The sequence below is a fragment of the Coturnix japonica genome, chromosome 3 (assembly GCF_001577835.2).
Source record: "Coturnix japonica isolate 7356 chromosome 3, Coturnix japonica 2.1, whole genome shotgun sequence".
Classification (NCBI taxonomy): Eukaryota; Metazoa; Chordata; class Aves; order Galliformes; family Phasianidae; genus Coturnix; species Coturnix japonica.
The window spans coordinates 63,966,333-63,993,965 of record NC_029518.1 but is presented as its reverse complement, the minus strand read 5'-3'; the positions used below and the strand labels follow the sequence as shown (position 1 = coordinate 63,993,965).

The 27,633-nt window shown below is 33.1% G+C and overlaps 1 protein-coding gene across 5 annotated transcripts in view; it reads left to right on the top strand.

Moving 5' to 3' along the window:
• GRIK2 (glutamate ionotropic receptor kainate type subunit 2) overlaps positions 1–27,633 on the top strand; it is a 341,691-nt gene that overhangs the window by 126,026 nt on the left and 188,032 nt on the right. For all 5 annotated transcript variants that reach the window (XM_015858743.2, XM_015858741.2, XM_015858742.2 and 2 more), the window contains 3 exons: positions 8,137–8,318; positions 11,752–11,805; positions 14,452–14,625. In XM_015858743.2, coding sequence (XP_015714229.1) covers positions 8,137–8,318; positions 11,752–11,805; positions 14,452–14,625 — 410 coding nt within the window. The remainder of the gene's footprint in view (positions 1–8,136; positions 8,319–11,751; positions 11,806–14,451; positions 14,626–27,633) is intronic.

The following is a 27,633-nucleotide window of genomic DNA, read 5'->3' as shown; positions in this document are numbered from 1 at the left end:
TCTTAAAGCTCATTCTCCATTAACAACACATTCCTCAATTTTAATATTGTGTTTAAGTATAAAGGATAAGAATTTTAAGCATGTTTTATGCTGCCAGAAATGAGTAAAGTTAACTTAATGTAGTAAATAGGCTAAATATGAATAAATGAATATTGTTGATTAAACTCTTTCCCCTTCAGTTGTATTTTCTCTGTGATTTTCTTAGTGGTGTTTCCGTATTTTGTTCTTGTATCCAAAACATAGAATGCTATTCATATAGTCCTGCTAGCAAGTGCAATTTCTCAAGGAATATATATTTTTATATATATTTCAAGTCTTTTCACTAGAGGTGTTTTTTTTTGTTTTTTTTTGTTTTTTTGTTTTTGTTTTTGTTTTTTTTTAATAGAGGATGAGGAAGATATAACTAATCTAGTAAGTTTATTGGTAATTGGTAATTCGTTCAGGATGTTCAATATCTGTGAATTATTTTACAGAAATTAACTGTACTGGTTGATGTGAAGCATGTTATCAGTGAAGAATAAACTGATATTCTTCTCCCTCTTACCCACACTCCTATCAAATTCCAATACATTATTATATTTTCCTGAGGTCTAAGCAGAAAAACTGAGGAGGGGGACATCAGGAGAGGAGAAGGGTGCAGAATAGTGTGAGAGGAAATGACATGCTGAAAATAGAGAAAATATTCTGGTAGCTCAACAAAGCAGTGTATTATTAATTTGATTTCTTTTTTTTTTATTTTTTTCTTTTGAGATTCTGAAGGTATAAGTAGCTTTTAAAAGAGCATTACTGTTCCTTTGTACAGAAAAAGGTTCATGTGTTCAGCCTATTGCAAAGTGCATTTGCTTGCATTCTTCCTGTACAGCACAAAGGCAGCATTAATGGAAATGATAAATAGTTTGATGAGCAGGCCAGGTGGCATAGCAATGGCTTGCAAGACTGCTGAGCTGGAGACACAGGTTTTAAAACAAACTTGGGGCTCTTGCTTCCTGGACTGGTTGAAGTTGAACATGTCGAGGAGGTAATGTGATTGATCTCTTTGGAGGAAGATGCCAGCTGGAGAGCTCACAAACTACTCCTTCAGGATTCTTCTTAAAGATGAATTGATGGCAGCTTCTGAAAAGAGTTACTCACACCGCATTCTTTCCAGCCATTCAGAGGTAAGACTCTATCACAGTGGCTGCTAAAAGAAGGAATTGAGAGTTTAAAGGGACAGGAAAAAGGTATCCTTCATGAAAGAAACTGCAGGAAGTACATTCCGAAAATGCACCAATTATTTCTATACTGTTAAAAAATAGATTTTTATTTATTTATTTATTTAGGATGCTGTTAACAAAATTTGTTTTGCATTTTTTTGTAATTAATTTTAAATCTGTATTTTACCTGAGGACTATATTTTATTTTATGTTGCAAATTACTTACATTAATGGTAATCTAGGCTAAAATCTTTGCTTTTGTGTTGTAGTCCTCAAAATCGTTGTGAAGCTGTTGATTTTCCTCCTTTGCTTCACTATTTTTGTAGTTCTCACATGATGTTTCTCTGTTCATCAGAGGCTCTGATATTTCCTTTTCTGATTAGCTACCCATGAGCTGCATGGTTTTGAAACTGACTGTTGGTTTTCCAGAAGTCTTATTTTTCAGTTTGTTAGTTCATTACTTTGATCCTGAAAAACCAGACTGACCACTTTATCTAATGTCAAATGCTGGAAATGAAAATTATTTGAGGATTAACAGTAGCTCAATTTATAAAATTTATAGTTACTCTCTATATACTCTATGTGTATTTGATCAAAAACTACCTTGTGTGCTAACCATGGTTAGACAGTAGAAGTGGAGTTCCAGAACTGACTGACCAGGGTAAGAAGGAGTAGTCCCTCCTGACTCTCAGGAGTCAGAATTATACGAATGGACCATAACAGTATGAGAAAAAAGAATGAAAATGCAGAAAAAAACTTTGGCAACATTTGGAGAAGAAAGCAGACAAGGAATTTGTCTGGTATCACTTTATGTATTTAGGTCTACATGCTAAAGAGACCAAACAAGTGAGAGCTCTTCTTTGCTTACTGAAAAATGCTACTTCTAAAGAGGAAAACCCTAAAAAGTATGTCTTAAGGCTGTTGAAAATAGAACTGGAAGCAGTGGCAGAATTTATTTTTATCATATATGGATAGTTTTCTGAACCACATTATTGTTTTTATCCTCCGGATGTATGTGTGCTTCTGTTCCTGTTTTTTTTCTTTTTTTCTGTTAGTTTCTTTTATTTGTTTTTCATTTTTGTTAATGCAACTACTTTAGTGCTGATAGGGATTTTAGGGTGCAGGGGGGAAGAGATGATAAGAAACAATAAGGGATGAGGAAGCAGTTACTATCTACAGCTCAACCCAGGTGCTGTATTTCAAATTGTTCATGTACATTATATCTTTTCAGTGCATACATTTTTCTTTGGCAAAAAATAATTACCCACAGTTTAGTATCTAACTGAGGAAAAAAAAGGGGAAAAAATAAACTTTGGATTTGTTGGAAAGCACTGCGGGCAAAACAATCTGGCATCAGGGGTTTTACCTAATTACTTTTAAATACAAACTTTTAATCAAAGATTTTGCTACTGAGATAAAGGACACAATTACATTAACTACCTTACTTTCCCTTCCCTTTGGGGATAAAGGCTGGAAGGAAACTGCATTTTCACCACTGCTTACACAGAGTGCATCAACATTAACCCTATGACATGCCTGGAGTGTGGCAAATTGAGGGTTAGTATGTGCAATATCTCTAATTTCTTTGTGCTTGATGATGACTTCTGTCACTCTGGGCCACAGTCCTTCATGGGACATCCTGTCCCATGGGGTGCCTGTGGACTTCAGTCTCTCTTCCCCTCAACTGGACTGCCTTGGGGTTTAGAGCTGTCTCTTCCCAAGAGCACGTCTCCAGCCCCAAGTAGTAGCCTCTTTCTTTCTCTAGTACACTTGAGCTCTTTGGCACCCAGTGGGATTTTGCATTGTTTCTGCTGGTTACATACTAGATAGAAATGTCTGTGATCACTATCAACAGGTGAGTCATGGTGTAGCCCCAGGCCCTGCTGCAGTATCTTTAACTTGTGCTTCACGTGGACAATAATCTCTAAAATATTTTAACTCCAGTATTTTCGTCCACATGTAATAGAGAGAAAAAGATAAAGAGAGTGAATGCTTCTGTGTTTCTTATTAATTCTGCCATTTTTATTGAGACAGCTTAGGGTGTTTTTTTCCTAGGAAAAGCTAGACTTCCTGCATTTTATTTATGTACTAGATGCAGTCTGGAAAGACATTCAGCCTTTGATTTATATTTGCATGACTTTGCTTTTGAAGCATGATCCAGGCCTGCAAAACGTTTACCCAGCCTCAATTCCCAGCAGGGCCTGAGCGAGGACGTGCTTTTTCTCAGTACTTCACCCAGTGGTGCTCTTGCCTAATAAAAGCACTAGATGCCGGTATGCTCATCAGAATGTAAATTTGGTTCTGTGGGGTGTTTCTCTGTAGTATGAACCATAGGGTAGATGTAATGGTAGCAGTGCCAGCCGTGACATAGTGTCACCTTCACTGCCCCTGTCCTGCCATGTACTGTGCCTGGGGAGCATGTACGGTGGTCACCCTGCCTCACCTGGGGTTGTGCTTTCTGACAGCCTTCCCAAGGGAACCTGGCAAACCGAAGCTGATGAATTCATGCCTGTGTGGAATTGCTTTTTAATGTGTGGATGAGGATGAACAAATATTCCTTGTTAGCAGATGGCCCACAGGGTGGCTGAGTGGTCTACCAAAGTTAATAGACTGAAGCATATTTTGTGCCCTACATAATTCATATGAACTTAATGAACACTACCAGTGGCTGGAACACATTAAATGTTAACTGTTACTAGAATTAAATACTGTGATTTACATAGAAGTTGTGAGCAAGAGTACTGTGTCTCAAATTTCCTTTTCTTTAAAATGTATTTTGAGAAATTCATTCTTTACAGTTTGTGTGTCCTGGCAGTTTTGAAGCCATAAATATTTATTCATTTGCTTTCAGGCATTCCTGTACTGCTCCAGTAATGAGATCTAGTCAGTGCACTACAGAGGTGCGCATTTGCAGGTTTTCTTCCTTCCTTTCCTCATGTTCAGGCTCCTCTGATAGCTTCTGCAGGACAGCAAGGGACAAGTCAATTTAGAATGCCCTGGATTTGCTTAGTAAAATTTCAGAGCCTACAGACTTGTAGCCACTCTCTTTTCCTTCATTCCTTCCATTTTAACTTTTTTTTTTTTTTTTTTTTTTGAGAACTTTAGCTGTCCTTCCCATCTTCATCTTCAGTTAACAGTGTAAGAACTTCAGATATGTTAGGCACTTTGTCATTCTAAGTAAACAGTATTTTAAAAGAACAGTTGCAGTCAAGAACAATCAGTTTTCCTTCTAAACTTTTCTATATGAAAAATGCTGAATTTGATTTTTTTAGGAAAATGCTTTCCCTTTGAGATACTGATTCCTGCCATGTGAAACTGACTGTCATCTCTTTCCTACATAATATAAATCTGTTTTTATGAGCTCCAGAATGTCTTGTCTGATCTCCCATACTCAGCATGGCTTCCAGTTGATCCTTCCAGAATCAATGTTTATAGCAAATGCTTGGTGCAGCACAGGAATTTCCCCACTAAATATTGCTTGCATGTTCAAATCCAGCTCATTCCTGAAGTCCCTCTTGCTATCTGAATGTCTCAGAATTGTAAGGCCTGTACATTCATGTTCACCCCTGCCCAGCTTCATCCCTTCATCTTCCCCCTCTTTTTTTTTTTTTTTTCTTTTTCTATTTTTGACTTTTCCTCTCTCAGTGTGAAGTAGTTCATGTAGATCTATGTCTCTGGTTTATAGACTTGACAGCTTGTATCTCAGATGCTTATATGGCAGCACATTTTGCAGCACTATTTGATTTGAAGTAACTTTATTTAGAAGGATCGTCTTTCTGACTGTCTTCTTGGTCATATTTAACTACTGAGTATCAAATGCCAGTTTTGGTGGTTTTTTTTTTTTTTTTCGTTCCAACAGAGTGTGTCATACTATCTGTCCCAGATTTGTCAGAGTTCTTAAGTGAAAGTGCATAGAAATCAAAGTGAATGAGAAACTGTCAGGACTTTACCTTTGAGAAAATCATAGCTTTGAAATGCTACCCTTTTGTCAGTCTGAAATCATCTTAATGTACTCATTTCAAGAGCTTTCCACTTGCTTTATCTTTTTATTAACTGGACAGGCTTGGAGGCAACCCTAAGTGTTTCTGCTGACATGGTATGGTCCATCATTTTTGATAGAGTCATTAATGGCAGTAGTGTATGCTAGATTTTTTTTTTTTTTAATGTCAAAGCTTTACTTTTGAACAGTTGCTCTAGATCATCTGAATCTGATAATCTGTAGTAGATGCATAATCTTTTCAGTTAAAAAGCAAAATCAAAAACAGAAGCAAAAACAAAAATTTACAACAACTTTCCAAGATAGAATCATAGAATTGCTTGGGTTGGAAAAGACATTTAAGATCACTGAGTCCAACCACAACCTAACCATACTACCCTAACAACCTTCTGCTAAATCATGTCCCTGAACACCACATCCAAATACTTTTTAAACACATTCAGGGATGGTGACTCAACCACCTCCCTGGGGAGCCCATTCCAGTGCCTAACAACCCTTTCTGTAATGAAATTTTTGGAAGTGCTATCCAAACTAAACCTCCGCTAGCACAACATGAGGCTATTTCCCCTTGTCTCACCTGTTAACAGTGTGAAGAGAAAAATCATAGAATCAAGAATTGTAGAATCACCAAGATTGGAAAAGACTTACAAGATTATTCAGTCCAACTATAAGATGGCTTGTGTTTATTTAGTTGAGGCATCTAGAAATGAAGCATCAAATCCATTTACATTTCCATTAAGTACATTGATTAATTTTCTCTAAATACCAACATGATATTTGAGGTAAGTGTGGCAAGGTTTATTCAAGTTATAGTTTCTAAAATTACTGTTTTCATTATCATCTGGGCTCATATTTGCCTCTTAGGTCTTATGTATTCTAGCTATTATTTCTTTTTGTCTTAGCAAGCGTGGATGAGATCTATTCATGAGACCAGGTCTAGTCATACCTTTTCTGCCTTCAGCATCTCTGATGAAGATTGCCAACAAGTGTAGCAATGCTTCTGCAGGTCTTTAAATTTACTTTTATTTTCTTTGCAAGGCAGGACAGAAAAAAATACGAAATAAGCAAATCAAGATAAATATAAAATTAGACACACCAGATATAGCGTAATGTGAGTCAAAATTATTATTGTTAAAAAATTTCTTATTTACTGTTTCAGGCAAGCTATTAAAAATAAATTGGAACATATAGAATTATTTTTCATCCCCTCTTGAACCAAAATATTTTGTTCTGACCTTAAATTTTTGCATACTTTTAAGCAGAAAAAATGCTATCATTTTTCACATTATATTCTTGTAAGAAGATAATCAGCACATATTAACTTTCTGGGTTTATTTTTTCACATTGCTTGTTGTTAATCCTATAGAAGTGTTTCACAGAAGTTAGAAATTTCGTAAAATTGTTTAGCCATAGGTAACAGTTGTCTCAGTTTGAATATGCATGTGTGCTCTAGGAGTGCTAACAAAAAATTGTGACGAAATGCAAAATGTTGTATCCATGAAATAGACTTGTGAGTGATAAAACATTCTTAAATTAACTGCATTACAAGTCTGACATCAGAGAATTTCTATCCAGCTAACCAAGTGCTAAATTAAAGATCTGCTGCCCTGAGAGTTGTTGTTTCTATCTTCTTCATAAATCCCTCAAGCAAGATGCATTGGTGTGGACTGTTTAAAACTTTGAATTAATTCAGAAATACCTCCATCCATCTCCATACTGCTTTTGGGCCTGAAAGATATATTGAATTCCTATGCCATACCTTCACAACTACAGTCTTAATTTGGGAAGGTTTCATAAAATAAGCTATAATTCCAGTTCCAGCTAATTCCTAGATAACACTGATCCTTTTCAAGGTTGAAAAAGGAGGAATGATGAAATAAAAGCATCTGATTTTGTCTTTCAGATGTTTTATCTATTTGTCTAATTTGGTTGAAAATTATTAGAGCTAAGGATGTTTTGTAGTCTAAAAGCATCACTGAAATATGTTGTTAAAGGCTCTGTGTTATGACATTTAACAAAAAACCCCCATATTTTGGAAAAAGGATACTCACCAAAACAAAAATAAACTCTCTATAATGCAGAGCTTATCATGACATCTTGCTAAGACTGTAGTGTTCCTACATGCTTTATTACATATTTTTTATTAAGTCAAGGCAGCTTTGGCATTCAGCTTTAACTACGAAGAATATTTACCTTTTTTGCTAGTGCTGAAATAAACTGTTACTTTATAAAAGACTTGTCTTTATCCTGTTGTTTGAAGACAATTGAACAACCTAATATTCATTATTGGTCACAGACCAATCAATAATCTGTATACCACACCATATGCTGTCTTGTTACTTCTGTAAAAGAAGATTCTGGGGAAAATATTACTGCATCTACTTACATGGTGAAAGCTGAGTAATCCAAAATGGAACTGTAAAGTATTGCAGAGGACTGCAAAGGTATCAGTCATTCTCTTCACTGTTGCTTTTTTGTTTTATTACCTGTATAAATAGAAAAACAAAAATAAAAATTGAGTACTATGTGGATTACATGATGATGTTCTATAATATTGAAGTACTCTACAACTTTGTGTGAAAAACTGACAGATTAGTTAAGAGATTATCTAGTCTGACTATAAGCAATTAGTCTGGGATGTTGCTTTAAAATAATTCTTCTTTGTGGAGCAGTATTATAGTTCCATGAAGGAAAAATTGTATTACTTAAGATGATACCAACTGAATGTACTTACTTTATGCTAATATTAAGGAAAGACTTGTGATAGGAAAGCACCAGGAGAACAGATGCTTTTTTCTAAAATACATGTCTCTTTATCAGATGAAGCATGCTGAGTAGGAAGAGAAATTCAGAAAATTCTGAATGTTCATAGTAAGTTGTCCTGATAGCAACTCAGGTTCCTGTTTTGATAATTTTCTTTTCATTGACTCCTCTATTTTCTTTAAGGCCTTATTCGATTACAAGAGCTCATCAAGGCTCCATCACGATACAACCTGAGATTAAAAATCCGTCAGTTACCAGCTGACACAAAAGATGCAAAGCCATTGTTAAAGGAGATGAAAAGAGGAAAGGAATTCCATGTCATCTTTGACTGCAGCCATGAAATGGCAGCAGGCATCTTGAAACAGGTAATCCTCATTTTGCTTTATATCATCTAATCTTCATTCCTAATAGATGAAAGTCATATCCAGACTTAATGGCTTTTAACAAGAAGTTAAATTGTATGTTAGTTTTACTGAGGCCTAACCAAAAATCAGCCAAGATTTTCAGAGATAATTTTATTGGCACCTGTAATGATAGCTGCTTCCATTATCTTTGTTTAAAAGATCAAATTGATTTGTCTGTGTGGGGGAAGGAAAGATATTTCACAATGCACTTCACTGGGAAAAGATACGCCTTCGTATTTTAGAGAATTATTGCTTTAAGTTTTTAAATGCTTGCTTAGAGTTATTTTATACATATATATATTTCCAATTAAAGCTTTTAAATTGTGTACTTTTAATCAGGTAGTAATATTTGAATAGTATGCTATTAAACTAGCACATTATTGTAATCCTCTGGAAGGACAGAATTAATTGATATTTCTAGTGCCATATTCTCCTCCTTTACAACTAAGGTTGTGAAAGGATCTGAATACATTTGGACAGATGCTTTCAATGTGCTTGCACTATTATGTACAAGTAAGACAAGTAGTCAAGAGATAGCAGAATCCCAAATGCTTACAGTATTTTTATTGCTGAAACATATTCCAGTGCTGTCATCGAAGAGAAGATGGCAATATATGAAGGATTGTCAAAAAAAAAAAAAAAAAAAGAAGAAGAAGCTTGTAAAAAAGCTGACTAATTGTGAAGTGCACAATAAATGCATGCCTTTGTGTATCTTCTTTAATGTAATGAGCTAGCCCTGAAGATCTGGAATTGCTTAAAGGCCTTTTTTTCCAAGTTTTTAATTGAGATATAACTTGTAGTTAGGTTAGGAAATACCTGAAACAAAACAGTGTTCTACATTTCTAACACACAACTTTTTGTGACTCTGTAATTTGTATTCATATTAAGCGTGCTATTGTATTGTTTAGTTCAAAAACAGTAAATACATTCTTTAAGATTTGAAGTAAGATCTCTTGATAATGGTACCTCAGGGTACAGCTGTGGGTATAATTGAAAGAACTGGTAAATATACATGCATACAATCATTTGTTGATGTATTGTGCATTGATTAAAATTCTTTCATTAATTCGTAGTCATTTTAATATCTGCTGACAGTCCTGGTCTTCACTTAGTGTAAGGCAGTGTAATTAGTCCAATTGTTTAGTCCAAATTATTAAATGTATATTTAATTCCTTTAACATCTTAAAAATGCAGATGGAAAATATGTATTAATAGCAGTACAACGCTGCAGTACTACAAATAACTCAATCAGCATACATTATTTATACTGTATCTAGCAGTTTTTATGTGAAAGGAAACTTTTATTTCACTGCATACAACAGTGTGAAAAAAATATGAAAAAAGAATTGAGAAGAAAATGAAAACCATTCGATATCTAATCATGTTATAAGATCTGAAAGTGAGCGTGCAACTTCTTTAAATCAAAATATGAACTGTTTTTATCAGGATACTCTGCTTGTCCTAAGGAATATAAAAGGTTACAGGAACAACTCTTTAATCTTTTTACAGTTTCTGTAATCTTTTAGTTTTCCATCCAGCTTCACAAATTGCAGTGTTTCAGAGGTGTCTAAAATTGGTGGTTGTTCAGCTGAGCATGACTGCTTTCAAAACTGAAAAAAAAAAAAAAAAAAGAAAAGAAAAAAAGAAAAAAAGAAGAAAAAGTATGTTAAGAAAATTCTCTATTTGATGTTACCTTTCCAAATATACTGTTTGCAAAATATAAAAAGAGATTTAGGCATTTATTTAGATAAAGATTAGTTTGGAAACATGAATTAACCAAATTTATTTGGTAATGGAAGGGTGAACCTGGAGAAACATGACAAGAGATTTCTTCTTGAGATGATGATTGTAAGGATTAAGAATGAAATTGAGAGTAAGAGGTGGGAATAAAACCAATTTGGAAATTAAAAAAAAAAAAAAAAAAAAAAGAGTAAAAAAAAAAAGTAAAAACTCACTGTCCATATGACATGATTATATCAAGGAAAATCTCAATGGTTGCTGCATTACCTGGCAACCAGGGAAAGCAGACAATACTTAGTTTTCTTGTCTAGAAATTTCAAATATTCTTATGGAGAGATTGCTTGGAGAGTGAAATCCCTGATTGTAAACAGATGTTTAGAAACAGAAAAAAATAGAAATAGTTATTGGTGTTGTAAGGTAGAGTTGTGATATTTCCAATAAGATAATGATGTTCCTGTGTTTAACAGAATTCAAATTGCTGTTGGTAGACTATACTACGGTTCTAAATACAGACCAAGACATCCTTTGAAAAAATGTTGTTACAATTTTTGCCAGTCTTGTCAAAGCTAAAAGCACTGTTCTGCAGCTGCTATTTCCAATCTGTTTTAGCTTTTCACTTTTGTTTGAAAAAGAACATACAGACTAGTCATTTATTCCTTTCTCAGACAATGCCACAAGTAAAGAAGCTCACACAGTCTTCAAAGCTGTTAATTCTTTTGTATACAAATTCTGCTATTATTACAATTGTATAATTATTGCCTTCGGTGTATTTAAGGAGGTTTAACTGTAGAAAATTGGCAAAGAATTCTCTTCATGATTCCTGGAAAGGAGGAGAATATTCTGTACTTGTGTAGCTTTTGTTACGATGCTAAAGTGAGGTTAAAAAAAATACTGTCAAATCCTAAACTATTTACATAAATGGTAATAGACTGTGGTAGCTTTTGTGGAAAGTAAAAAGATATTGTGTATCGATACATGCTCTTCAGGAGAAGGAACACGTGGTGAGATATCTCTAGCTTTAACTGAATATCTCCAAATATTTTTTTTCACACATTTAAGAAACAAAAAAAAAAAACCAAAAAAAAAACATAAAACCAAACATTTTAAAATGCACAGCTGATCAGAAACCATTTGATATTACATAGATAGCAAGACAAATGAAGATGCTGAAACACTCTGTATCATGCTAGTAAAAATATACATTGAGAGTATTTTCTTTCATCATTGGAAAAAATGCGTGCACCTGAAGTACATGCTTGGGTCCTCGTTCTAAATGCATAATAGCACTAATCAAAATAGAAAAAAAAAATCCAGTTAGGTTATTCTTTTTAAGGAGATGAGGAGGCTCAATAATGAATGAAAATACTGTCAATTGAAATTTTGTGTGGTAACTTAATGCATCCATTAGTATGTAAAACTATAAGCCTATTTCCCATTTATTGTTCTAAACAGTCTAATAATATTCTTTGTATCAGATGATCTGGTTCATAAATTTCTTTAATAGACAGTAATCTGCTCTAACTGCTAGGAGATGACTTGCTTGGTCTGATTTTATCCAACCCAGTCTTCTTCTGCAGCTTTTCATTTGCAAAGTAAGTGTGCTAAAGTTATTATGTGAACTCAGAAATGTTCTTTTTTTTTTTTTTTTTTTAAGGCTTTAGCCATGGGGATGATGACGGAATACTATCACTATATCTTTACCACACTGGTAAGTGGCTTATAGCAACATATGGGTAACATCTATCAAAGTTGCTACTTTCCTTAATTATATTATCTGACAAATCAAGAAGTCTGTAGAATGAAGTGTGAGTACGCTATTTTTTCTCTGTTGTGTTTTCTTTCTTTCAATTAAAACCCATCAAGATGATTTAATTCAACACTGTGCCCTGGGAAGTGGAAGTTCTAAGTAAATGTCTGACTCTTTAGTACTACAGCTTTAAACTTTTTAATAGTTAAGTAGATAAAAGAGTTGTGTGTATTTCTTTGTTTTCCTTTTACAGTTCATTAGTGATCTTACAATACAAACCATTTCAAGCCTGAGGAAGAAGTGACAGTAAAACTATTCTTGAAATGACCTATGTTTAAAATTTCATTCATGTTTAATAAATAAATAAATAAAATTGATCCTTTGTGGTAGGATGAGCAGTTCATCACAGAATAATAAAATGAGTTTATCAGAAGTATTTATATGGGAATAGCTTTTTTTTAGTAGAAAGGAAAGTAAATTATGAAGTTCATTAGGACTGCTAAGGCTCTGCATAAATATCTCTTAGCAAGTTGTGCTAGCATGGATTTGGGATTGCATGAAGTTGAATTTCCTTCATTAGTCTCAGATTTTCATTCTATGATAAATTTCATTTTGATGTTTTGATGAAGATTGTATCTTTGAGTTGTATGCTGTCCATTAACATTTTATTTTTATTCTTAAAGTTTCTTTTAAAAATCAGATTTACTGTCATTCTTGTTTTGTTATTATAATGCTAGCTTTTTTAGGAGCGATAAGGACTATATTCTCTTGGTTCTATCAAACAATAATTTAATGTGCATAGGCAGATTATAGATTCTGATTTTGCAGTGTAGCTTTGGAGCTTGCATCAGAAATTACTTATTTTGATATATTAATTGCTTCTTTCCTGACATGTTGAAAGTCCTGTCAAATAAATTTTCCAGCCACAATGTTTATAGCAGTCTGCTGTGTGCTCTCCCATGATTGATTCAGGGTCTAATGCTCTAGCTGATTAATACACCAACCTGTGTGTATTTGTAATATCTTAGTATAATATTGTTTTGTATATTTATTGTATTCCAGTGTAAATATGAGTGTGTTTGTATTAAACCATTGCATCTGAGTTTTTTCGAAGCAAAAACAGAATTTTCATGAGAATGGTGAATCAGGGTTCTAGGCAGTCTTTCATCTGAAAAAAAAAAAAAGAAAAAAAAAAAAGTATTGTTTCTTTAAAAAGAGGGAATGAGTTAGGTTACTTGTAAATATATAATTTTTGACCCCTGTACATCTCAAGTGTCATATGAAGAAAATGGTCTCATAATTACTACTTCTAATTGAAAATAGTGCCTGGTATCTGTAGTTGATTTTTAGGGAAATTAGTATTAACTATTTCTTAACATATGATACTGAGTTATATTCTGGTTTTCCATTGTATGGTACTATGTCTTCTTCAGTTCTAGTCAGTAAATAAATATATTCAGGGAAATAGTACAAATAAACTACTATTTCATGAAAATACAAACTATTAAAATTAATTATCTTTATTATTATTTAATAATTAGCTAATAATAATAATTATTAAAATTTAATTAAATAAAATTAAAAAGGATATTACAGACAAAGTTTAGACAATTTCTGTTTTCTGTGAAACTAGAAATATATTGCTTGGCAGTAATGTCTCATTATGTCACTCAAAAAAAAATTATTTAAAAGGAAGCAGCAAAGCCAAGAAGTAAAACAAATGACAATTCACTGAATGTGCTTAGGTAAACCAAATGAGTAATGGGTACTTTGTTCATCAAATATTGAAATTTAATCAATTGGCAAATTTCACACTTGTAGGTAGAAATTTCTAATCAGGAATGTCTGTGTTTTCCGGCATGTTTGGTAGATACAAAAAAATGCTTTTGGTTAGAATGAACCTGTGATCAAAATCTGCAAACGTTGCAGGCCACATGCAATCTTCCTGTTTCCTCCTCTCATTTAAATACCTAAAGATAAATAACTTTCATACAAATCTCTGGAAGTCTGCTCTGATTATCATGTAAAGTCTGTTTCTGTTAACCTCACCCCCCTCCCCAAAAGAAAAAAAAGAAGTTTAGAGATTGGTAGTAATATTTATGCCTACTGGAACATTAGAATAGGTGTACTTAGGCTGCTCAGAACATTATGCCTCATCTTTCTGTGGAAACTACAATATATATAAAGAATACACCAACATTTGCTAGTGTGAATTCACAAATACAAAGCACTATTTTTCAACATATTCAACCACCATTTGCTATGCATTTTCACCAGTGATGATTAAAATAGAAGTTTACTGTTGGAGCTCATGGTTCTGCTACTAAGCGTAACATTTCCTATAAGATGTGTTTGTTTTTTTGGTGGTGGGTTTTTTTTTGTTTATTTATTTGTTTGTTTGTTTGGTGAAAGCAATTGAATTTGTTCTTTTGTGAACCAGATTGCTGGTTGGCTGAGTTACTTGACTTGAGTTATTTGACGTATGCAGTTCTCCAAATAAACAGAATGTATTTCCTTGCATATGCAGCAACTGTAGTACTGCAACTTGGTCTCAAAGTTGAAAATGTAGTGTATCAAAAAAATTTATGTAATGTTAATTTTTTTCAGGACCTGTTTGCCTTAGATGTGGAACCTTATCGGTATAGTGGTGTTAATATGACGGGATTCAGAATCTTAAACACGGAAAATAGCCAAGTCTCATCTATCATTGAAAAGTGGTCTATGGAGCGATTGCAAGCACCTCCTAAACCTGATTCAGGTTTGCTGGATGGATTTATGACGGTATGAATATCAGCATTTAGTTTGTTTTTTTTTTTTTTTTATATTCTTGTGAACGTATCCCCCACCATCCCAACTTCTCATTTCTGTAACTAAAAATTTTTTGAGGCATGGGGCCAAATATTATTATTTGAATATTATTATATTCAGGCAATAACTAATGTTTTATTTTAATATTCTACTGACTGAAAACATAATATTGATGAAAATAGTGTAATATCATGTCAAATCCCAGCCAAAGTCAAGCAAAATCACCATGTCTCTTTTTTAATATTTTCTCTTATTCACTTAGATAGCTCTCTAATGTTTTCTATTTCATTTTTATGTAATTCTTTTTTTAAAAAAACATTTATGTAAATTACAAAGAATTCTACTATGATTTAAAGGCATTGTTTTGTGATGTTTGCATTAATACTTTAACTCCTTGATTTTTAACTTTTTCAAAGTAAAAATTATAGCAATTCATCTCACTAATTGAAGCTATATATTTTCGACATTGATCAAAAATGTAATTGTCTTAAAACATTTTAATGGTTACCAAGATCAGTGGCAGCAGTTACATTATCAGAAAACTGGGCTGTGGTCAATAAAATTATGGAGTGATAAAAACTGGAATAGAGCTTGAGGAGCCATTCTCATGGTTTTATTTTTTGAGGTGCTGTAAAGAAAGTAACATTCTTAGAAAAGATTGTGTTGTGATGCAGATGCTCATTATTGCTAGCATGTTACTGCATGAGACTGTATGTTACAGCAGTAGTTTTTCTCAGGACTGAAAAAGATAAATTCATACTAACATTCATGCTAACTAGTGAATCTTTTATGGGGATTGTTTATGAAGGTGAAGCATCAAAATGTAATTTGATTACATTTAGTTTTTTAGTTGATTACATTAGTTTTAGGTACTTGAGATGTACAAATAGAATTTTAAGCATATTTAAAGGCAAATAAATTTGACAAGTTTAAAGGGGTTAAAAAGATGTTAGGATCTAGCACTTAGCAGCAGAAAAGGCATAAACAAATGAATTTTAAAGAAATAGCTTTGGAAGACATAAAATATATGTGTGTCGTGACATCTTTGCATAAAGATCTTTCTATTCTCAGTGGAATAAAATAAGTCATTTTATTGACTGCCAATAGTTGTTAGGTTAGACACGTTTGACCTCCATTTCACTGTAGTTAATGTGTATTTAAAGTCATAAATACACTGAGGAATTAAAGATTCTGCACAGATATTGATTGCTGCTAAAGAATACTCTATTTAAGTGATACAGGCAGATCTGGAAAAGTTGTTCTATTTTCATCGGTTGCTAATGGTGGCAGTTTGTCCAGAAAAATAGTAGCAAAATTTTTCTTAGTAAGAATGGCTTTAGTTTGAGCTAAATAAATAAATGAATAATTAAAAACAAAACAAAACAAAACAAAACAAAACAAAACAAAACAAAACAAAACAAATAAAATAAAATAAAATAAAATAAAATAAAATAAAATAAAATAAAATAAAATAAACCTTTAAAACCTGGATGTGTTTTAACATCTGAAAGTAGAGAATTTGCCAAATAAAAGGTGTATATTTCTTGGAGCAGAAACTTCAGACTGTAATTGGTTTCAAGTGGTATAAAATCAGGCACTTTTGGATCACAAAACCTCAGTTGTTATTTGAGTTACATTGTTTTTCCTCCAAGATTTCCACTATGTGCAGATCAGCTTAGACATCATGCCAGAGTTAGAACTGTCAATTTAACTATGACATTTAATTAAATTAAATATTTTATTTAATTCATAGATTCATAGATTCATATGATTCATAGATTTCCCCGTCTTAAAGGCATATTTAACTATCTCATTAGCATACCAACAGCATAGAAGAGAGTGAAAAATATTTTCTTGTCTCTTTGGAAGATTCCAAATCAAATCTCCAATGGTATAACCTATTGACTCAGTTAGAGAACGTTTTCCTTTGTGTCCAGGCTGCTGCTCAGAACAACTCTGGGAAGGGTGATGATTTAGCACACTTGAAAAAATTAGACGCAACAACAAAAAATTCCAGTAGATTTTATTCTCCTGTTTTCAGATGCCAAATTTCATTTGTATGGGCTTTGAAAAAAAAACATTGTGTCTACTTCATGAATTTTATCCTATTCTATTATTTAATAAATAATTTTAGAATAAAAATGTCCTGTGATATGGGGAGTTACCACAGTATATCCAGTTTCTTCTTTCTATCTCTCAAGTGTATCTCAGTATAAGTATTCAGTATCGTTAATTCTGGATGTTTTGTGTCAGAATACATGCATTTTCTTTATGCAAGCTTCTTGTGATAAAATGTTTTGCTTGTGTAATTATTCATTATAATCAAGTTGGTATTGAAAAAATATCCATAATGAACAGTGAATATTTTTATGCAGTCCTGTTGTAACATCTACTGTTTTAACATGAAGTCATACTGTAAAACAGAGGAGCAAAAGAATTTACTTTGGTATACTTGACTTCCTACTGAGTCTGTCCAAGCAGAACATACTTAGAAGGAAAAAGAGACACAATAAAACAATATAACTGTATTCCTTCACCTATATATGACAGTCATCATTCAAACCAAACAGATTATGAATAGAGTGATATAAGTTCAGAACTCTACTGTGCTGCTATTTATCTTCCACAGTGCTTTATGCCTCAAATCAGAACTTAGTATTCATAATTAAGATGACCTAACAAGTTCTAATGCTTAATTAACACAAAGTATTCATTTCTAATTGCCTTTGCAATTAGCTCTCTGCTTTCATCTTAGGCAGGAATAAGTGTGCTTTGTAGTAATCTGATTATTAATTCTATGTTTTAATGATCACTTTAGTAGCGGTATATGGCAGGTGCAGGGAAGCACTGTGATACTTGGATATACTATAGCTAATATCAATATCTGGTCTCCTCAGACAAATAATATTTTGTATCTGATACACTTTGTAGACTGTTGTGCAGAATGGAGCACTGTTATTTCTCTTTCCATTATTATTTCTCTTCTGCAGTTGCATGTCTGTTTTTTGCTTTTTTTTTTAAATAATCATTATTCTGCCTTACCTTTCTGGTCATAGTGTGTTTGCAAAGCTCCTCTCCAAAACAGAATGTATTTCTCAGCAAATGAAAGCCAGCTTTAGTTGAAATTGAGAATGCTGTTAAATACCAAGTTCAAAAATATAGAGCATTTTTACATACCGAGGATGGATTCATGGTATATTTTTGTGTAAGAAATCTTAATCTAATTTACAAAAAAAAAAAAAAAAAAAAAAAAAATCCAAAGAAATTTACTTTGAAATGATTTTTGTTTTTTTTTTTTTTTAAATCAAAAGAATAGGCAGGGCATTCCCTCTGAAGAGCTGTCTAGGATATTCATTGTAAGCTAATCCTTTAGTATTATTCAATAAAAATGCTGAAATTATATTTTCTTTGGAATTTTAAATGAAACTGAGAGAATAATGTAAATTTTACAAGTGTAGGTGATTTTCCCTAAATGATTCTCCACATTTAAACACTCAACAGATTCATATATTAAATATATTATAGTCTTTGTTTGTTCTCTCTTTCCTTGGATCACAAAAAGACATCCACTAAGTAGCCTCTCAAAATCCAAATCCCACGATTCTCCTCTGAAGTCTAGCTTATCTGAATGCTCGTCTTAGGTTTGTGGTTGTGAATGTTAATTTAATAGACTCAGGAGTTTTGTTGAATTTAACAGCAAGACATTCTATGATTCCATGATTTAATGCATGTTGTTAAAGGAAAACATGGTAGAAGCTATTAAAGTGTGATTGGTCAGCAATTGTTTATTTTCAGTAATATTAAACTATTATAGTTGAAAAATCCTGTAATGAATATGACTGGTGCTTAAATGCCATTTAAATGGTCAATTATAATCAGGTGAAAGAATCTGATAATCACCAGAGTGCTTTGGCCTGCTTTAAGATAAACCTCTTTGAATCATATTAAAATAATTTGGTTAAGATGATACAGTAGAAAAGTATACTTTTTTGAAATTGTAGACTATAAAATAAGAGATGAATAGGATGAGAGAAGACTTTGAAATCATGGCACTTGCAGCTTAGAAGCTGCTAGAAAATGGAATTTTAAAAAGTGTCCAGTTTTATGCATGATAAAAACAAAGCTTACTAAAGATTTAAATGAAAATGGAAGTACCTCCCACATAAGATATTTGGACAGTAATAATACTGAGAGTACCCTTCTACTGCTATCAAAGGACAAGTATTTGTCATGTTCAGTGTCCTACTGAAAAAAGCATTTTGTACAGTTTGAAACCATGTGTCTCCAGTTCATTTGATTGAAGTTAGGTGAGAAGAGTGATCTAAGAAGCATGAGTAAAAAAATACTGCAAAAGCTAAGGAAAAGATTTTAGCAAAGTGATATTAAAACTGAGCTCTTAGTTAGTTAATAGGTCAGGACATCAGGGAGATGTAAAATTGGATATGTACACTATTAGTAGTACTAGTATTTCATATAATTATTATTATTTTTTAATCTAATTTTGCCCTCTCCCTCTCCTTTTCCTGTTTTTGTTTTGTTTTGTTCTGTTTTTGTGTTCTGTGCCCCCATTCCCCCTCAAAATTCTTTGGTTACATTTCTCTGAAATAAAGCAAAACTTTATGATACATGCAGGATTTTCCTTCAGCATGCTTCTGAAGTTGAATGGTCAAATGACTTACTTCATTTGACCTACTTCCTCCTTCACATCAGGGTATGTCATAACTGTGCTAAGTCGTTTAAATAGTAGCATTATTACGATAGATAAGAATTCTCTACCGTGAAGAAGAAAGTTCTATTAAAATTGTTTTCTTTGTCTTTATAGTTACTTGGAGGTGAAAAATAGATTCAGTGCAAGTGTGACATTTTACTTGCTGAACTAGTGTTTTAATGAAGATTAGGTGCTTACCTACACATATTAAAAGATTATGCAGCTGCTTTTCTTCCTGCTAATTCCCTAGAGTATGTTTTGATTTCTTTAGAATAAGAAATGACTTCATATTTGTTTGTGTATATGATTTGATTTGGTAATCTCTTTAATTTAATGATGAAGTTATTTTATGGGATATGAAGAGGACTTTCAATTTAGTGAATAACTTGTTACAAATCAGTCATTTAATTTTTTTAACAGCAGGAGGATGTTTGTGAAACTGCAATTTCTAATCTGTACCTAACAAGAGAGAGGAAATTATATCTGAGGCAGCTAGCAGGCACAGTTGCTGGACAGAAGGATTTGATGAGAACAAAGAGCAGCTAGGATTCATGAGGGTGAAAAAATCTATAAAAGTAAAGAGAAATGTTCATTTCAGAAAATCAGCCTCAGATTGTGATTTAGAGCTTCAAAGAGGAGAGTTTGTTACCCAGACAACTTTATAATTATCCCTCTAGCAAAAGGGATTTTCTGGATTTGCTGAGATGTTTTCAGTAAAACAGTGTGGCAGCAACTGTGTACTTCAAAGAAAATACTAAACAACTGCTTATTGCTGCATTACAAGCTAGGAATCTCCCCTAGGCACTTTTAACTTCATGAGTTTAGGGATTGTGCAAGGTTTTGTGTTATGAGATGTTTTAGAAATGATATGTAAGATAATTTGAAAATTAATCTCATTTTAAAATATTTGACTCCTGCTTGTAGTTTTTGTTATTATTTTAGGAAACAAGATCTTTTAGAAACTTGCGGTCCTGTCCTTGAAGCAAAGATATGGCCAAGTATTATGTAGCATTTAGCAGAAATAAATTGCAGCTCCCGTGGAGGCATAAAATTCTACTATGTGTTTGAAGATATGTGCAGATATTTTTAAATATAGTAATCCTTATATAATGCTTGCATGCTAGAACTCTCCTGCTAGATCTTCCCAAAGTAACGGAGAGAAACAACTAGTAGGAAAATGTCAGAACTTAGGAACCTGAAAAAGCTTACACATAGTCTGTAAGGCCACTGAGAGCATGGATATTTTTTTGAAATAGGAATGTATGTGCCTTTACTCATGAAATATTCAAGTATCTGCACTGTATGAAATTTAAAGTCCAAGGACCTCAACCCAATAAACCATAATCACCTGCGTCCAAGAAGAGTTTTCATAAATGAAGCATTTTGAAATTCAGTTTTGTCATAGAATTATAGAATCATAGAATTACCCAGGTTGGAAAAGACCTCAAAGATCATCAAGTCCAACCACAACTCATTCATTTATGCACTGTATTTATTGTAAATTTTCAGGAAAGGTGAACAAAATGGGGTATTACTTTTATTCTGTTTCTTTTTCTGTTATGAGTAAAGAATGCGCTTGTTCAAAGCAGTGTAAGCAATGAAAGCTGGTAATCAGCAGACGTTTCTGTGAATGAACCATTCTAGCAACCACTCGGTCTGCAGTTGTAGGACATGAAATGGTGACAGTGGAGCCATGAGTTAAGAAACAATGCAAATAATTTAATTTCTAGAGTGAAAAGAACAGGAAATTTAGACCTTATTGTGTTCTTATCAGCTTCACAGTGGCACTGCCTGTTAGTTACCATTGATATGTACTCAACAGTATGAATTAAGCCTGTATTGAGGGTAAACTCCAGATCCTATGGAAATCAGAGTACATGTATAAATTGGCTAGCCTTTGTTTTGCTTTTGCTACAGGTATCCCTATCTTAGTGATTAAATATGGTAATATACAATGTCTTCTCTGAAAATAATGCCTCCTATTTTATTATGTTGGACCATGAGGTCAGAGCAGAATATTGGAGGCATGGTAGTGGAGACTGAAGCTACCTACTAATATTATGTCACATTTTGTTGGCATGTGACAGATGGCTGCAGAGGGGAAGTCTACCAAAATCACATCCAACATGGAAGTGTGTGTGTAGCAAAAGGGTGTAATTGAAAAAAAGCACCTGTTGACATTCACTGATTCTTGCTGAACGTTTATGGAGACAGTAGATATGAGCACAGTGAGGCGGTAGATGGTGCATTTTAACAGTGACAACAACGATGTGAAAGACAATAAAAATTATGGATGGTCATATAGATTTTTATGTGTGTGTCATACAGGCTCTTGTTTATCACTGGCAAAAATGTGTAGCTAATAATGGTGACTGTTGAAAAATCATATAGACTGAAAATCGTACGTAAATATACCTCAGAATATTTAGATGTTTAATTTGGCCATAGTGTGGTAAACTATGCTCATTATTTCCTTACATCATGAAAGACATGCATGTGTTATGTTTATTGTTACAGTTAATATTTACCAACTACTAGGCCATTTGACTCAGATGATATAAATAAACAAGCTTCAAGGCATAAATTCTTTGCTGAAAATGCTGGAAGGCAATGTGCCTGAATGATTTCCATTTCTCCACATATACATTGACTTGTCTAGTAAAATAGATTGCATCTTCATATATATAACTTTTTTCCTCATTTCACTGAGTTGCAACAAACTGTTTCTTTTTAGATGGGCTCATGTGCCAAGCCTATCTAGAACACCATGGACTCAATTTTAGTGCCTTCTCAAATACCACTGACTATTGTTCCTGGCCCCACCCACTCTTCCAGAAGAGCACAGGTCTCTTTTAAATTCATAGTCATGTCTGCCTGCCTTCTGTGGATATGTCAAATACATTTGAGTATTTCGGATGGTACTACATGCCTTTATTTAGGCAGCTTAATCAAACTTCTAGCTAGGATTCTATCAGTGACAGTATTTTCCTCTTAAACAGTCCAGTGGTACTGTAGTGGTCACAAGCACACATACATTGAACAACCCGTAGGGATATTCAGTCATCAGCCTGAAACTGCATGAGTATACTTTCATGTCAGGCTGGAAACAAAATGTTCTTTCATTACTGCGTATTTTCTTTGTGAAGCTGAGGCCATTGCAGTCCTAAGCTACCTTCAGCATAGGAAATAGGTACCAAAATACTATGCTAGATGCAATGAAGAGAATCAACTACCATGTTGTAAAATAAGTATGTCAGGCATCACCTTTTTTACACTCTTCATACTCCCATTTCCCAAGTCCTGAAAATCTATCTAGTATATATAAAAAGTAGAAATAGGATATCCTATTTAAAATATTGAGAGGGTGTGTGATGTCCTGGAAATAAATACTAAAAAACATAAATAAATAAATAAATAAATAAATAAATAAATAAATAAATAAATAAAAGTCTGAATTTTAACATAACAGAATCATTTACTCAAGTCTGGTGGCAAAAAACTCTTCAAAAAGTTTTATTTTGTAAATAATATTCTATGCATGTAATTTCTCTCAACATTTATAATGAAAAAATCCTATTATTTTTCTTCTCTTATTTGTAGCAATGGATGTACTGGATATTTTCTTTTTCTATTGAGCTATATACTGAGGCTTGAGTTCAACAAAATGTTAAACACACTTTCTTGCTGAAAAATCAGTATAAAGGTTCTCAGTAGTCCTGTTGTTAACTGGCTGATGGCATTTGATGTGAAGTAAGTAGTTTGTCTAAATGGGTCTTCAGAAGTCACTTGTATGAAAGATAAAATTTTATGTACAGTACTTTGTTACACTCCTTCACACTTTTATTCTGGCAGAAGGCTGAGAATCTGAAGGTATTTCTTAATATGGAAGGCAATAACTTTTCAGTTTATTTGTGATAAATGACAGTTCAGAATGTACCATTGTACAAATAGTCTGCACCTGATGATAGGATTGTTGTCACTGTTGCTTGTGTAAAAGATGAAATGCTACTCATTCTCAAAATTTTATTTCACATATGGATTTTCTAATGACGGTTTATACTTGAAATTATTGATTTTGCAGAATGCAGGTGTTTATATATTATATACTATATATATAATATATATATATACACATTAATATATATGTGTGTATGAATATATATATTATACACACATATATACACACATACATATATATTAGAATTCTAAACTTAAATTACACCTGAAGTTCAATGGTCAATAATAAATGATGTTTATCTTAGACTATTTTCGATTTCTTAGTCTTTTATTTGCTTAAAACAAAAAGCAGTTATTCTGATATAAATTTTATAGATCAAATTAGATTGTTGATTCATTCTAGATAAAGTAATTCTATCTGAAGGAATGTTCTTGTCTGCGCTATTGTTAAAAAGAAACTTTTAATTGTTTATTCATCTTTAAGCAGAAAAACAAACAAACAAAAAACCCCACCATTTCTGATAATACTCCTTGTTTTCTTGTTTTTGTTCTAATTTACTGAGCATTCTGCACACTGTGAATCATGTTTCATGTTAGTATGGGCATTAGAAGTAGGAGATCTTATGTAGGCCATATCACAATGTGTGTATCTAGAGTTGGAACCAGGGATGATAAAGTTAACTACTGGAAGACTGCTAGCTTGTTTCACTAGTTTCAGAAGGTCCCGCACTCCATAGGGAGAACTGGCATACCTACACATGCCTTAGTGGTAGGTTTGATACAAACGTTATAGTTGGTAGTGTAGTGCTTTGTACTGCCCAGAAATGCATTGGCTTTTTCTGTTTTGTTGTCTGTAGACTGCAGATTGAAAATGAGCTCCTGAAGTAGATGTTGAGCCTCAGGGAATTAATTGGGTGATATATTTGTGAATTTATAAATTCAAAAGTCTACTGTAGTTGTCTGTAAAAACAAAGTACATAAAATTACATAGAAACCAAAGTAGTAGCTACTGTTCAATGAGAAAAATACTGTATGTTATTTAATTCTGAGAATTAAATTTATTTGAGGATTATTGATAGAATACATTTTAAAGAGGATGAACCTTCAATCTTCAGAATTTGCTGTGTTCTGTAAGTAATTGTACTCAGTTTCTGCCTCTGAAAGTGTTTTTTCACTTTAAGATTTCCTTTTATTTTGGTGAAAAAGAAATTCAGGAGAATGTCAAATACATAGGAGTATATGTTATAGGGTGGATATATTTATTTTTGACTTCTTTTCAAACACAGAAATGAGAACATATCACTTCATATATCAAATATCCTCAGCTTAAAGTTTGTTCCATTATCACAAATAAAAAAACCCTGAGATTTATATTCATTGAAAGGGATGCTTCTTTCTTGGATGGCAAGATTTATTGGAATGTCTGGCACAGTTAGGTCTTAATAACAAACAATGGTTAGGAAATGCTTAGATTTGCCATAACTTTTCAATTCACAAGGTATACTAATTTTTCTACATTTGGCCTATACATTCATTAAATACTTGCCGTAGCTAAAGATGATCTATGAGGAACAACAGTATTAGCAATGTTGAGGTAAATAGTTAAACATGAAGATCTTGGAAGAAGATTCCTTTAAATTAAAAGTAGGTAATGAAGTCTTAAGCATGACTGTGTCCTATAAAGCTGTTACTAGGCTAATTAATAACTTATAAATTGGAGCAAAATATAATCATAGAATTGTTTGAGTTGGATGGGCTTTTAAAATCATGTAGTCCAATTCCTTTGCAATGAACAGGACAACACCATCAAGTTGCTCAAAGTTGCATACAGAATAATCTTAAATGTCTCCAGTGACGGGGCATCCATGATATCTCTGGGCAACCTGTTCCAGTGCTTCTCTGCTCTTATTGTAAAAACAAAACAAAACAAACAAAAAGGAGCCACCCTTTTATCCAACCTAAATCTACCCTTTTTACGTCTGAAACCATTTTCACTTTATTATCTGAGCATTAAGTTTCATAGCTATTGAAGAAAAATTCTTTCAGACTTATCTGGGAATACAAATCAGCAACAGCTAGCCAACCACATGTAATGCACGATTTACTTGCTCTATCCTGAGATTATATGTTCCTCTCTCTTAATTTACAGAGATGTGTTTGTCTTTCCAGAACTGCTAAATTATATTTTTCTTTGAATTACGTAACTTGTGATGATTTTGAAATGCTGCCTAATTTTGGATACATTTTGACTTATTACAGGTCAGTAATTACAAGTAGAGTTCAATGTAAGATGTGTAGAAGATGTTGGGAAGTTACGCTTTAGGACTTTTTAATGTAGTACAAAGTTACTGTAGACATTTTTGTTTTAAATGGTGAAAATTCCTTTCTGATATATATATATACACACGTTTTACACATACAGATACTTTCCACCATTTTTCTTTTTTCATTTTCATTCTTTTTCATTTTTCATGTTCTTTTACTTCTTTTTCCCTAAAACATAAGAATATTTTTGTTTTCCTGGCTGATACCAGGGCATCAGTTGTTAGCAGTCTCAGTTTTTCCTGCAGAGTCTTCTGTCTTAATTTTTATGGACTCATGAATATTTTACTACCTGAAGAAAACTCTCAAGACATTAATGCAGTTGTATAGAACTTGAGTAGGAAAATTAATAGCTATATCTGAAACTGTAGCACCCTACTCTGCTTTCTTTCTTATGCCACTTAGTGAAGATGCTCAGACCGTATCTGTTCAAGTCAACCTATCCATATTTTGTGCAAATTGACAGAATTATCTATTCATATGTTGTAGACTGTAAACCCAAACAACATACTTCTTGTCAGTGGCAGAGAGAATTCAGAGAAAAGTTCTAAACTCTTTAAAAAGTGGTAGTAGTTTTGTGTGTCAGAAGAGTAGACACAGCCCCAGATCTTCTGTTTTGGTAAGATCCTAATTGTCTAAAGAACTAAAAATATTCATGATGTTCCATAGTATTATCAGATTAACTAAAGACTGCACTGCAGAAACTGGTTGCTAAATCTCCATGGACTAATTTATTGTGATATTGTTCTTTCAAAATGTTTTTTCATTCTCTGGACAAGACAGCTGTTAGTCATCATCTCCACCATGGCCTTTGTTTTTGTTTCATAATCAAGCTCAATCTGTTTTGGAAAGATACTTTGTTGTTTAATGAATCAAAAGATTTTATTCATTAAAATATTATGTTTTTCAATTTAGGTTATGTTACTGATCTCAACTGTTTTTTGTTTTTTTTTACTAGGGTGCCTGATTAGATTGTATCATCAAATCATATCATAGAATAACTTGGGTTGGAAGGGACCTCAAGGATCATGAAGTTCCAAGCCCACTGCCACAGGCATGGCTGCCAGACACTAGAGTGATCTAAGTACAGTCACCTCCCTTGCCCTGCTGGTCACCCCTCTTTTGATGCAGCCCAGGATACAATGTCTCTTTCAGGCTGCAAGTGAGCACAGCACTGGCTGGCTTATGTTAAGTTGTTGATCAGCTCAAACCCCTAAGTCCTTCTCAGCAAGGCTACTCTCAAGGATTACATCTCCCTGTTTGTATACATATCTGGGGTTACCTCAATCCAATTTCAAATCTTTCTGTTTATCAAGATCCTTCCGGATGGCATCACTTCCTTGTGATGTATCTACCAAATCACAGAACTTGATGTCACTAGCAAACTTGCTGATCTGTCATAATACAATAATTTTTTTAGTTTTTCCTGAATAAATGTACATACCATCCTATCTTCCAACTCTGGGTATTTTGTGATTGTATGGTTTCCATCTTGTATGTTTTGAGATGTAAACAGAAACACTGAGAACAAGAAGTAGCAGGTATACAGTTCCTTCAGTTCCTTTACTATGAGGCTTTTCACTAAAGCAAAATTAAAGCAAAGTATAGTACCATATTATATAATTGAGTAACAGAAGTATAGAAGGTATAATCTGCATGTGTTCCTTTAGTTTTTTCAGTCCTGCATTTGGATCGTGTACCTATGTCAGACTTGTAAACCTGCTGAAATTATTGTCTCCTTGTCTCCTTTAGTGTCTCTAGTACTTGTGTACTTGTCTCCTCTCTCTAATTTATTTATTTTTTTTTTTATGATAACATTTAACTCTAGTTTAAGGCCACACTTATTTATAAATACAATTAAATATCTTGAGTAGATTTTTGTGTAGTATTACCCGTGCTGGATTGTTAGTATCTGTATGACTCTCAGATATTCTTAATTCAATGAATTTCTGAGGCACTAGAGAATCACCAAGTAAAATAGTAAGCAAGAGACA